The 13,218-nt window shown below is 42.9% G+C and overlaps 2 protein-coding genes across 3 annotated transcripts; both read right to left on the reverse strand.

The window, feature by feature from the left end:
• Positions 1–2,118: 2,118 nt before the first annotated feature.
• On the reverse strand, positions 2,119–5,727 carry ran (RAN, member RAS oncogene family). Of its 2 annotated transcripts, none has more exons than XM_079502287.1 (7): positions 5,542–5,727; positions 4,260–4,326; positions 4,012–4,096; positions 3,380–3,505; positions 3,030–3,217; positions 2,726–2,896; positions 2,119–2,519 (listed from the first exon to the last, which is right to left on the reverse strand). In XM_079502287.1, the coding sequence occupies exons 2-7, from the start codon at positions 4,299–4,301 to the stop codon at positions 2,475–2,477; spliced, it is 657 nt and encodes a 218-aa protein (XP_079358413.1). In that variant the 5' UTR covers positions 4,302–4,326; positions 5,542–5,727; the 3' UTR covers positions 2,119–2,474. The 2 variants fall into 2 exon arrangements, with proteins under 2 accessions (XP_079358413.1, XP_079358414.1); XM_079502288.1 differs by lacking the exon at positions 5,542–5,727 and adding an exon at positions 5,445–5,519.
• A 2,397-nt stretch (positions 5,728–8,124) lies between these two features.
• LOC306923761 (NADH-ubiquinone oxidoreductase subunit 8-like) lies at positions 8,125–12,536 on the reverse strand. Its single transcript, XM_079502048.1, has 7 exons — positions 12,491–12,536; positions 12,009–12,057; positions 11,817–11,882; positions 11,603–11,692; positions 11,078–11,250; positions 8,878–9,006; positions 8,125–8,459 (listed from the first exon to the last, which is right to left on the reverse strand). The coding sequence occupies exons 2-7, from the start codon at positions 12,055–12,057 to the stop codon at positions 8,328–8,330; spliced, it is 639 nt and encodes a 212-aa protein (XP_079358174.1). The 5' UTR covers positions 12,491–12,536; the 3' UTR covers positions 8,125–8,327.
• Between the last annotated feature and the right edge of the window lie 682 nt (positions 12,537–13,218).

Consider the following 13,218-nt stretch of genomic DNA (forward strand, 5'->3'; position numbering starts at 1 on the left):
CATCTTACTCTTGATCCAATATGCAGCAAAGCTGCATGTTTAAACAGATTTTGATGCTACCATTTTGATTGATTGATTGAAATATTTATTAACAGTTTGCAGAATTACAGTACATTTCAAGCACAAACTCAATACAAAGGCTGTTAACTGTGAGTGGACGACCCAATTAAGCATTACACTTGTTTACAAGACTAACAAGAGGGTCCACCATGTTCAATTCATCAAAACATTTAGAGACGTACAAATAGACACTTCTATATAGACAAAGAACAGAACAGGAATTCATCATAATGGAGGTAAAAAGGGAAAAGAAACATATACAGTGAGGGAAAAAAAGGGGGGGGGGATTCAGATTTTACGGGGCCAGTTTCGAATTGCAGCCATCCGTAGGTGCCCTTTGAGAGCGGTTTTGAAGGAGTCAAGGGATTCGCATGTCTTAATGACTGTTGGTAGGGCGTTCCACATTTTGGTGGCATAGGAGCGAAAATAATTTAGTCCCTTGTTTGTGCCGAATCTGGGTTATACATGGTTCGTTGCACTCCCTCTGGTGTTGTGGGTGTGGACTTCGTTAACATTAAGGAAGTATCTAATCCAATTATACTGGGGAGTATGTACCATGGGGTGGGGACCCCCTGGAACCCCCTCGGTTACCCAAACCCCATTTGAGAACAATTGAAAAACGTATGAAAAAACGCTACACATTCCAACTATTCAAATTGTATTTGTAATTTATATCCGCAATTTTCTTTGCATAATAGGCCGTAGGCCTACTGTAGTCTTTCCCTGCCTGCTTTTTTTCTCCCCCCTTACTTTGCTGTGAATGTGCTAAGTAAGCACACAGATCGATGTTTATTACCAACCTCAGGCTCAGCCCACTTCCACAAACATTGACACTGTCAATGTTGCAGGTTATCATCATCTGCTGTTTGACGGATTTAAGCCGATAAGAGAACGGTTATTAAGGCCTTTCATTGGTGACTGAGAGCTGGAGGCTGATGTGTTGCTGTGTATCCCGACTAAAGCTCAAGCAGAAAGAAAACATCTGTTTCATGCCATTCTCTCACACGCAGAATAATTTGTAGTCAAGTCATTCATTAAACTCATTCATCAGCAGAAAAAAGTCAGGATTCTAGTGTCTTGTGACTCGTCAAGTTGTATATCCAATACCCACGTCCCACACATTGCAGACGCAGTCAATAACGTCAGGATGTGCAGTTGACATTTTAAGAGTCCACGTGAACTCGGATGCCCTGGGCCTAGAATTATGTAATTCTCTCATGCGAGCTATGTAGTTTGAGTCTTTGAGGTGTGACACGAGTGACACCTGGTGGTTATAGTCCGGACAAGCAAGTAGCTACAAGCCTATCCCTGGAATGAGTACAGCAGCAACAAGCCAGTTCAAGTGAAAACACGAGATGAATTAAGTACAGAGCGTTCTTCTTGGCTTTTTTTTAACAGGGTTCCTCCTATGAAACTCGAGCATTAGCTTTACATCAACTTTGCGGTTCCAAGCTCTACAGTCTACATCATGCATTATTTGACAGCCTAATTCGACAGCAGATCTCAAGGATCCTTATGGAACCCCTGCACAACTAGTCGGAAGTCAATATAGCATTACAAAAAAATCTATTTAACCACTTTAAACATACAAAATACGTTGGCTTTCTGAAACAGCCGAACTACAAGCTTAAAGCCCATTTTTAAAAAGGGATTTTGGAAACAAGAAATCTTGTATGGGGCCCTGGCACCAAATATTTTCAGGAGGGGGGGGGGGGGGGGGGGTCCCCACAGCCAAATATATGAATTTGAGTCAGTGTTCCTTACAAAAAATAAATTGAAACCACTGATATGGAGTGCACACGCTTATCACACACACACACACAAGGTCCAGAAAACATTGGTTTGACATGCATTGCATCGTGCTTGCAGTTAGGGGTAGGTTTTTGGTCTGACTGTTAGACCTTTGGTGTGTCTGAACAAAAGCCTGTACCCCACTGATACAGGTAGCCTATAAATACCATTTCAGGGCTGTGTTCTACACCTAAATTCAAGCAGTACAAGAACAAATATGCTTGAGGTTTAATTTTACAGTGCAAATGAACCATAAATCAAAACATGTTATATTGATAATGTTTTATTTATTCAAAGTTTATTCCCCTTGGTGCATCCAGTAGGCCTTACAACAGCATTAGGGAAGCTGGTCAAGTGCAGTGGTGGGTGGTCATTGATTTAGAACAGCACGTATGCCAACAACGCTAGGTGTAATACAGTGAAACTGGAGAACCACAACTTTCAACAACCACAAGTTTTTTTTTCCTCCTTACTCTCTTCGGTAACTTTTTGTTTTTTTAAAACACAAACAGAAAAAGTTCAAAAATAAAAATAAATCTTCAACAGGATTTTACAGTAAAGGGGCAAAACTCCAACAACTTTCTGTCCACGTGGGGGGTGGGGGGGAAACATTGGTTAACAGGTTAGAGGTCATCGTCTTCTTCTGGGAGCGCCGTTTCTGATGCAACCTGTACAGGAGATGGAGAAAGGAGGACAAACTTCAGGACTTGAACCTATGACATGTATGCACGTGATAAATTAGGATTCTGAATCCACAGGGATCAAGTTCTCTCCTGTTAACACATTTGAATTTGGCTAATAAGTCACAATGAATTGGAAAAGTATTCAAACAAGCCCTTGGTCATGGTCAGAGTACCAGCACAGCCATACTCACTTTGAGGTCATGCTCATACTGCGCTGCGAGAGAGGGGTCCATCTGGATCTCTGGTGGAGCTAGTGCAGGCATCTCCACAAACTCCAGGTTGGGGTCACCGATCAACTTCCTTCCTAGCCACAGGAATGGCTTCTCAAAATTGTAGTTACTCTTGGCAGAGATGTCGTAGTACTGTAAGGGTATCAAACAAGATATTTTAATGGCAAGTCAGATCATCCAAAACAGTAGAGGTCCTGTGTAACTTGTAACATGCCTGTCTGAGTAATTAGTGTAATTTGTTTGGTATACATTCACCAAGTATTACCTGCAGGTTCTTCTTGCGGTGAAAGACAATGCTCTTGGCTTTGACTTTCCTGTCTTTGATGTCCACTTTGTTGCCGCAGAGGACGATGGGAATGTTCTCACAAACACGTACAAGATCACGGTGCCAATTGGGGACATTCTTGTAGGTTACTCGAGATGTGACGTCAAACATGATGATAGCACACTGGGCTGTGGGAACGAAAAATAGGTTAAAAGGGGATAACTTAACCACTAAAGTCATTATTCATATACAGACTGAAACAGATGCAAACATACAGATGACCGATATGAATAGGACTCAATATAAACAAATAGCCACCATGAGGACAAGAGGGTTTCCTAATAACTTACCTTGAATGTAGTACCCATCTCTGAGACCGCCAAACTTCTCTTGTCCAGCTGTGTCCCAGACATTGTACTTGATGGCTCCTCTGTTCGTGTGGAAGATCAGAGGGTGCACCTCCACTCCAAGGGTGGCTGAAGGAAAAGAAAAACAGCTTATAGCCATGAGCCAACACTGGCACTGAAAACACTCAAATGTTATGCTGGTTCCATGTACCTTAATGAGAATTCACAATGACATTTAGATTGTTAATTAACGTCAATTTGTTGCAGTGCACATATTTGAATGCACACCGCATTAACCCCCTGTTTTATAATCCCAGTTTAGCTAGTTTTATCATACCTTAACACTTCCCTTTTGAATGCATCCTACATGGCGGCCAAATAATTGTTATGGAATGAACTTGTGTGGACAAACTGACAATTCTGATGTTCACCAGTGACATTGGTATGTCAAGCATGATGCGATATCATGCTAGCTCAATTGAATAAGAATACCCACATGCCAAGGTGGAACATTGCATCTATTGGCTTTACATGAAACTGGCCTACTGTGTAAACCTGGGTGGAGATGAGATGGCAGTGGCCTGTCACCAACTTCACATTGTATTGATGGCCTCTTCATTCAGAGCAGTACCTACCCACATATTTCTTCTCAAACTCTCCTGTTAAATGTCTCTTCACAAAAGTAGTCTTTCCTGTACCACCATCTCCAACCAACACAAGCTGTTAGGGAGAAGAGAGGTCCAAGTCAGATTAAACTGGCTGGTACTGGTTTTACACAAAGTTGCAGTTAGCTTAGCCAGCAACGTAGCCAAACCCAGATGAACAACAAATCCATTCACATGATGTACGCAAGCACATTTTCACCATTAGCTCAAATATTTACCTTGAACTGTACATTTGGCTCGCCTTCTGCCATTGTTGCCATCGCTGCAGTTATTTCAGGAGATCTACTGTAGACAAAAACAATCAAGGCGGGACAGTTATATTATCAGCATCTCATATGTTAATGTTCGCTTGCAGTGTACCAACTTTTAGACTGGAAACAAAACCACCAAAACGTTAACCGTGTTTCATAACAACCTTCTGATGCGTTGTGGACGGTAGAGCAAGACAGCCAATTAATTTGGGCAACTTTTAGCTCATTCTAGCATTTTCCATCCTTCCCTGCCATGACACAGTGCGACATTTTAAAAACGCAAGCAAACTACCTACACCACCCCGACCCATCCGGCACAGTATGCCGTTGTAAATGAAACCCTGGTTTGTTTGTTTATAGAGAGGGAGACAGTCCTGGTTCCTAACAAAATCACTAGCAAACCTGCTAACGTTAGAAGCAGTTTGTTAGCTAGGCGGCTAACGTTAGCCCAATGCTAGCAGTGTGCGCCATACATACCGCACTTTTTCACAGCTCGACTGGAACAATCAGACAGTTTTAGCATAAAATAACGTTCCTGTCACCATGGATGACAAAATAAAAGACCCACAAAAGTCAGATACCCTGAGAAATCAACGAGTCACTGAATTATAAACAAAGGTTATTGATCCTAAATCAGGTCGAGGAAAAAAAAGACAAAGTAGAAGAATAATTGTAAAGAACAATGCGAACGAAATGAGGCGCTAACTTGTTAGCTCCAACAGCATGGAAGCTAACACGCTCATTTAACACTTCGTCGCACAAACATGTCAGTCAAGAAGAAAAAATGTTTTTCTCAAATGAAAAACAGTCAAAATGCGCATTTATGTCGAGTTTAACGCTCGTACGACCAAAGTGACACAAATGAATGCTCACGCGCTATATTGCTAATGCCTGGTTGTGATTTGTATTTGGTTGCTCGCCGTGTCGAGCACCAAAATGGCAAATCTACAAGCTCACAACAGGCCGTACCGCTACGCGTTGCGAGTTTGTAGATCTGCGAATGTTGGTGCGCGACACCGACGCGCCAACCAACTCTACACCACCTTCCAGTTAGCATCAAAAAAAACCAATAGGCGAGCATAGCAGATAAATAATGACCCACATGGTCCGGATGGTACCTCGGCGTAGCCCTGGAGCTCTACCAAAACGTACCTCTGGTTTTCTTGAGACTTCGGTGTACTTAAGCGATCGCAACAAATACGAATGTAAATTATTTGAAGGTATGAGAAGAACCGCTGCTGAGACTCACCCGGTGTTGCACACAGGAGGGGAAAGAGTAAATGGCCGCGTTCGCGGGAGATTCAGCGTGGACTGATGTGACTGTTTCCGCCCTTATCACGTGATGATCACTGTCTCAGCCGTTTAAAAAATAATAAAGGAAAGACAGCGCCGCCGTTTTTGTTTTGATGCAAAGACTCGTATCAAGAGTAGTATTTGCTATTATTAACTCCGAATAAACTCCGTCTGATCCTTTTATATGGTTCGTTAGATCCGTGTCATGATGACGATGCCAGCCAACCGTATCACCAGGTCCATGACGATGCCATTGATTGATTGATTGATTGATTGAAGAATTTATTAACAGTTTGGAGAATTACAGTATATTTCAAGCACAACTCTCAATACAAGACTGCACTTGTTTACAATAGGGTCCACCATGTTCAATTCATCATAATATTTAGAGACGTACAAATATTGTTCTATAGCCAAAAACAGGAAATCCCCATAGAGGAGGTAAAAAGGGGAGGTAAAACATATAAAGTGAGAGGAAAAATTCAGATTTTACGGGGCCAGTTTCGAATTGCAGCCGTCCGTAGGTGCTCTTTGAGAGCAGTTTTGAAGGATTCACATGTCTTAATGACTGTTGGCAGGGCGTTCCACATTTTGGTGGCATAGGAGCGAAATTAATTTAGTCCCTTGTTTGTGCTGAATCTGGGTTGCACATGGTTTGTTGAACTCCCTCTGGTGTTGTGTGTGTGGACTTCGTTGACATTAAGGAAGTATTTAGACAGGTACATAGGTAACTTGGTGGTGTATCAAATCTTGTGGACCAGACCCATTGCAAGATGCTGTACTCTGTCGTCAACCCTAAGCCATTCCAGCCTGTCAAAGTGGGCAGGGGTGAGGTGGGTTCGGGGAGTGAGGCCAAGTAGTAGCCTGACCCGTTTGTTTTGGGAAGTCTGGAGCCTTGTTTGTTGTGGTGCTGTGGTACCAAGAGAGGTGCATGCATAGTCAAAGAAACCTTGTACGTGGGCTCCTGTTAGGGTCTTCAAAGTGTTTTTGACGTTTTGAAGTGTTTTTACGTGGATTACAGCCATACACACATACGTACAGACAGACGTACAGAGACATGATGCATTTATTGCGACGGAAGGCCGCATTTACTATGAAATCCTGCATCTCGCGTCCGTCCGTCCGTCCGTCCGTCCGTCCGTCACACCTCCATATTGCGTCCGTCCGTCACACCTCCATATATGGTTGCAGGTTGCCAATCCATCATGTCTCCTGACATCTCGTGACATCATGGAGACTCTTAGATCTCCATATATGGATCTGACAGTCACCTCGTGACATCACGTGACATCATAGAGACCCTTAGCGCCTCCATATATGGTCATGCCTCGTGACACGTCACACCACCATAATATGGCCATCTCCATATATTATGAAGATCACGATACTGACCTCATCTAACCCTGGATAACCATACATACAAGACAGGATCATCACCTAGATCTGCATATATGGAGCCGGCCAGCAACTCTTGTTGATCTGACCTCATCAAACCCTGTGCGTGCCTGGGCTTCACGCCCTCAGGGCGTCTTACTGGTATTTAGATTATAGACAAATAGATATAGATTTTTTGCGACCAAAGGTCGCATTTAACTATGGAATTGTGCGTTTTCCGTCACTCAAAATCCCCATACATGAGGCGTTTTTCGTCACTCAAAATCCTCATACATTAGGAAAGCCCCCATATATTGTGCCAAGGTCTCGTGACATCACTATGACATCATCAGGGATGATAGTAAATCAGGGATCATAGTAAATGCATAGTAAAATGTATATGGAGATCCCTGATGTCATCAATATTAGTATATCGATATGTGTCAGAACCTGTTCTGACATCCCATATGTTGATCCTCCCCCATCCATCCTTTCTCTTTGATGTCTCCCTTTTGACTGATACCTGTCCATTTAAACTCTAGACGGGCTTGCCCCAAAGTTATTTGTGCAGCCGTGCCCGGCAGCCGGCGAAAACTAGAGTTCTCAACAGGCCCGAAAATTAAGTCCCAGCTCTACCTGGGCCCTCATCAAACCCTGTACACTCAAGACACTGCCCCCCGCTGCCACCCTTAGATCTCCATATATGGAGCTGACCTGTTTTGACATTCCATATGTTGATCTGACCTCATAAAACCCTGTACACTCAAGACACGCTCCATATATGGCCAGTGCACGCTTTAGGAAGAGGTCACATGATTCTCGCCCTCAGGCGTCTTACTGGTAATAGGCAATAACCAATATTACATTATACTGCTCCAAAGTACTGTCACACGGGTCAATGAAATGCCTTTAAAGTGCTTTATATTTGGTTGCAGTACCATGCATAGGTTATATGGGCTTTGATTGATTGAGTACTTTATAAACTTTGCAAAAAAGGTACAGTGGTACAAATATATACAAAAGGATGCTAAAAGGATAACCCAAAAAGCCCAGGGCTTATTTCCATTAAGGTCCTCCCATTCAAAGGGCTTATAATATAATGCAATAAGAATATCCACAGAGTAGCCTACATTATATGTATTATGTATTGTCCACCAACACTACAAGGAGTCATATTTGTGCGTTTATTGTTGCCCTGAGAGCATACCACCAATGCATTTGGCCTACTGGCCTACTGTAAATTTGAGGATAATGTATCCAAAGAATCTCTTAAAACTCTTTTCTATTATGCACAATCAAAATATGTCATTGATTGGCGCACTGGCTTCAAAGGCAGTTTACTGATACTGTACACAACGGTCAGTCATTCTATCTATATAGGTAGTCAGCCTTAATGTTGGCAGCAATCTCCACCTCCCATTGATCTCCATTGTTGAGTAGCTTCTCTTTATTGTACAGCAGCTCTTCATGGGTCTCAGTGGAAAACTCAAAGTTTGGGCCCTATAGGGAGTGACGAAGGGATATGAAGGGATGAAAGGAGAGAGGACAAGAATAATTCAAGTTCATTAACTTTGAATGCTGCATCTTATACATATATTTAAGGTATGTATGCGTATACTATATAAATACTAATCTGAGTTCCCAGAAGTTTTATTTTTCGCCACGTGACACACATAAACGCACGCACGCACGCACACACGCACGCACGCACGCACGCACGCACGCACGCACGCACGCACGCACGCACGCACGCACGCACTCTCATGCACACATGCACACACACACACACACACACACACACACACACACACACACACACGGCACGAAAACAGTCTTTGCCTCTCGACCTGGCCAAGACGATAACACTATAGAGCCAGTATAAGCTATATTCATAGTTTCCATGAGATGTTTAGCTTACCTGAACAATGGCATCAACAGGGCAGGCCTCCTGGCAGAAGCCACAGTAGATACATTTTGTCATATCAATGTCATAGCGTGTAGTCCTCCTGCTGCCATCAGCACGTGTCTCAGCCTCAATGGTGATGGCCTGGGGTCAATGAAGACAAGAGACATGAGACAAGGTTCAAGGTTCAAGGAGAAATTTGTCTTGGACCCCAAGGACCCGCCCTGCAGCATACATATACACAATACAATACAATACAATAAGATACATTACAATACAAACAGTAGAGGTACAGGACTCGTACAACATCTAAATAACACACACGCTGACATACCATACCTAGTGCAAAAAAAATCACCTCAAAACCTTCTACCCCTACCCTGTCTGCCCTCTGCAAGGACCCGGTTAAGGAGTGAGATTGACAGAGGGACTGAGGAATGCTTGTACCTATTATATTTGCACGCATGGACCTCGTACCTCCTACCTGAAATGTTGGCATTAGCCTATACTCAGGGTATAGTACATGGGAGGGGTCAGACACAATTTTCTTAACCTGCCCAATTTTGGCCTGCTCAAAGATGACCTGGGGTCTTCCCTGTCATTTTGGCTAATCTAAGGATCTCAGATTTGTACTTGACAGTTAAGTTTCCAAACCAACTGGTGATACCATACCTTACAATAGACTCTATACTAGCTCTATAGAAGATCAGCATTATGTTTCTACTTACACCAAAAAGTCTGAGCCTACGGAGAAAATGAAGGCGCTGGTGTATTTCTGCACACATACTTGTCACATGGGAGTGCCAGCTCATATCACAATAAATGTGCACTCCTAGATATTTATAGGAGGTGACCTGTTTGATGTCATGTATGGTGATCGTGGTGATGGTGTGGTCACCTATAGACCTGGGATCCTCATCCACTACAATCTCTTCGGTTTCCTTACATTAACTTGTGATGTTCATCACACCAGGTTACAATCCTGTCCACTCCAGTTGTATGGATACTGATGTTACCTTCACTACACTTGAGACAGGACAAAAAAGTAAGCAATAAGCATGCATAACGGAAGTGGCAGTGGCTCAGGGGTAGAGTGGCCGGCCCAGTAGAGTGGCCGGATGGCAAACTGCAAGGTTCCCAGTTCGATCCCGGACTCCCCCAGAGTTAGTGTCGAAGTGTCCTTGAGCGAGACTCTGAACTTCAAATTGCTCCTGGTGAGCAGGTTGGTGCCTTGCATGGTTTCCTCCGCCATCGGTGTATGAATGTGTGTGAATGGGTGAATGTAATGCACAATATATGTAAAGCGCTTTAGATGTGCTATATACTATAGTGCTATATACAAGATAGTGCTATATACAAGCACAGGTGTTCAGAGATACAGTATGTGGAGGACGGGATCTCCTGCATAAGCAGGACTTGACTTTAGAACATAGCATACAAGGGCTCAAGTGTGATATGAATGTGAAGCAAGTTGCCTGCCAGGGCCAGTTTTCCAAACAGAAGTGCTGAAGTAGTTAATTATGGATTCAGATCCAGGTTGCTGTAAGTCCCAACCCATGATTATCTTAAAAAATATTGCATTAAAGGAGCAATCAGTGATTTGGGTGATTTGGAAACCCCACCGGTCCGCCCCGGTATAATATGTGCGACAGGCCAACAGCACACACACCAAGGCCTGCCTCCGCTCGATCATGATTGGCGGAAGGCCCCTCTCTATCCTGATTGGATGAAGGCTGGGCCACCTACCCAAAAACGAAACCAAAGGTTTTTTGACCACCACTGGGTTAACTGGGGACAGTTTGGAACTCCTTATATGGTCAGCACACTCTATAGTAGGGAGGATTATCACAACAAAACAAAAAAGATGTGATATTTTAATTAAGTGAAATCACTGAATATACCTTTAATGAGAGGATTTATGTCCAAAAAAATACATACAAAATAATCAACCTTTATCTTCAATAGGTCATAGACTACTGTAATGGTCTTCTAAAAAAAAAACTGCCACAAAACAAACTGATCCAATCTGCCCCTCGTAGCTCAAGTCTGCTTAAGACTTAAGCCTGTATGATTCTTAGTGACATATATATTGTCAACACACAGATATATAGTGAAAGACAGAGAGACAGAACATTTATATAGCATGTATTGCCACACACACTGCAGTGCACACCATACAATTTTACTTTATTGCAAGAATAAGAAATGTGCTAACCTGGGCAGGGCAGATGGCCTCACATAACTTGCATGCAATGCAGCGTTCCTCCCCATTTGGGTAACGGCGGAGGGCATGTTCTCCACGAAAGCGGGGCGACAAGGGGCCCTTTTCAAATGGATAGTTGATGGTGGCAGGCTCACGGAACAGATAACTCAAGGTCATCCCCAGTCCTGCAGGTTGTAGAAAGCCAGTGAAAGAGACAAGCAAAGAACTACTGGCTAGTACAATTTTGTGTGTGTGTGTGTGTGTGTGTGTGTGTGTGTGTGTGTGTGTGTGTGTGTGTGTGTGTGTGTGTGTGTGTGTGTGTGTGTGTGTGTGTGTGTGTGTGTGTGTGTGTGTGTGTGTGTGTGTGTGTGTGTGTGTGTGTGATCTGTGAGAGAGAGAGAGAGAGAGAGACACACACACACACACACACACACACACACACACACACCACACAGAGAGAGACAGAGACAGAGACAGAGACAGAGACAGAGACAGAGACAGAGACAGAGACAGAGACAGAGACAGAGAAAGAGATACCTCTAAATAGTTCAGTCCAAAGGAGAGTTGTAGCAGCCCTGTCTGTGATGGACTTCAAATCATTTGGTAGTTCCTTAGAGTTGACATATTCTTCGGAGAAGAACAGCGCAGCAAGGAGAGACAGAGGGAGTGGTCAGATAAAGTCTGATGATAATGGCCCTTTGTTGAAACATAAAAACCTATGAATATAGCAGTGTTTTTGTATATGACTTACTGTAGCCCTGTCTTGGCACACTGAGTCCGAAAGAGCGGATGAGGCCAGGATAGATTCCAATGGTGCCTATACTGACACAAATGTGGCATGATTATAAAACAGTCATAAAACAAAGCACCAGAATAGTAGCCTATATGTTTATTTGTTATTTGGTATCACGGATGCAGTAGGCTACTGTAACCATTGTATTACCTGGTCTCCAGTAATGAATAAAGCGTAGACTCAAACTCAAAGTATACATCTTGTAAAAAAGAAACCCCCAGAGAAGACAGATGTCACATTATCCAGTGGATATAATGGTAGCAGCACAGTAACGTTTAGTCAGCGTGCTGTCAGTCTGCCTGCTTGTGTAAGAGTGCTGAATAATAGTTTTGTAACAGCCCTAATCCGTTACTTTCTCCATACAAATAAAAGACTGTTAGATAAAAATGCGCACTTCCGTTGTAGCTTATCGCCAATCTATTGCATCATTTAGTCAGACTATATAGCCTATATTAATGTTTACTATCTGTTTTTTTCCATTATCTCCATTATCAACATACTCGTCTAATTTATTAACACAAAATGTTCATAATCAAGCGGTGAGTGCATGCCACTTTAAATTACCATAAAACAAGAACACTGGACACTTGACTTGGAAATTAATAACAATATAAAAAGTTCGTGGCATTTACCTCGGCAGGCTCGTTCACAACTTTTACTAGCGGCAACCAGCACACTCTAGGGGCAGCATCTGTGTGCCGCACCAGTAGATGATGAAAAAGAGGGAAGCCAGAAGTGGGATACCGGTAAATGTATGAACCCCTCCCCCCTCGCCAGGTTTTTGTTGTCCAGCAGGGGGAGTGGTTTCACCAGGCTAGGATAAATGTAGCGCCATGATGTTTAGTGTGGCAGACAGTTAACTGGCCTGCTGCGGGTGCTTAGAAATGACAGCCCATTCTATGACTTGTTGCATATTATCATTGCAGATAATTCAGTTTAAAGTTTTTGTTTATCATTTGGGTCATTTTATATTGTGATTTGTGAGATTAATACAGATTAGAGATTAGCCTACTAGGCCTACCGACCCTGGCGTGGGGGTGGAGACAGAGAGAGAGAGAGAGAGAGAGAGAGAGAGGGAGAGAGGAGTCAGTGTTCCTCCTCTTCCATCACTTGAGGATCAATACCTGCTTAGACAAACCAAATCATTAATCTGAGGAGGGTCACTGAAAAGGTATTTAAACACAATACACACAACATGAATTGTTTTAACAATGCCATTGCTATAGCTATAGGTGTGGTTATCTATCTAGGGAGAGGAAGTTACAGTTACTTCACAGTTCTGAAACTGAACCAGAAATTGAATGACGTTGGACGATTTCCTTCTTATTTGTTCTCTTTTTTTTTGTTGCATTCAGCAAAA

This window comes from Electrona antarctica (assembly GCF_951216825.1).
Source record: "Electrona antarctica genome assembly, chromosome: 1".
NCBI classification, from domain to species: Eukaryota; Metazoa; Chordata; class Actinopteri; order Myctophiformes; family Myctophidae; genus Electrona; species Electrona antarctica.

Excerpts from the sequence above, each read along its gene's own strand:
- ran (XM_079502287.1), bottom strand. The coding sequence starts at position 4,301 with ATGGCAACAATGGCAGAAGGCGAGCCAAATGTACAGTTCAAG. Across the intron at positions 4,097-4,259 it reads AGCCAAATGTACAGTTCAAG|CTTGTGTTGGTTGGAGATGG; the intron begins GTAAATATTTGA and ends TCTCCCTAACAG. Across the intron at positions 2,897-3,029 it reads ACCGCAAGAAGAACCTGCAG|TACTACGACATCTCTGCCAA; the intron begins GTAATACTTGGT and ends ATACCCTTACAG.
- LOC306923761 (XM_079502048.1), bottom strand. The coding sequence starts at position 12,057 with ATGTATACTTTGAGTTTGAGTCTACGCTTTATTCATTACTGGAGACCA. Across the intron at positions 11,693-11,816 it reads TGTGCCAAGACAGGGCTACA|AATATGTCAACTCTAAGGAA; the intron begins GTAAGTCATATA and ends TCTTCTCCGAAG. Across the intron at positions 11,251-11,602 it reads TTGGACTGAACTATTTAGAG|GACTGGGGATGACCTTGAGT; the intron begins GTATCTCTTTCT and ends TACAACCTGCAG.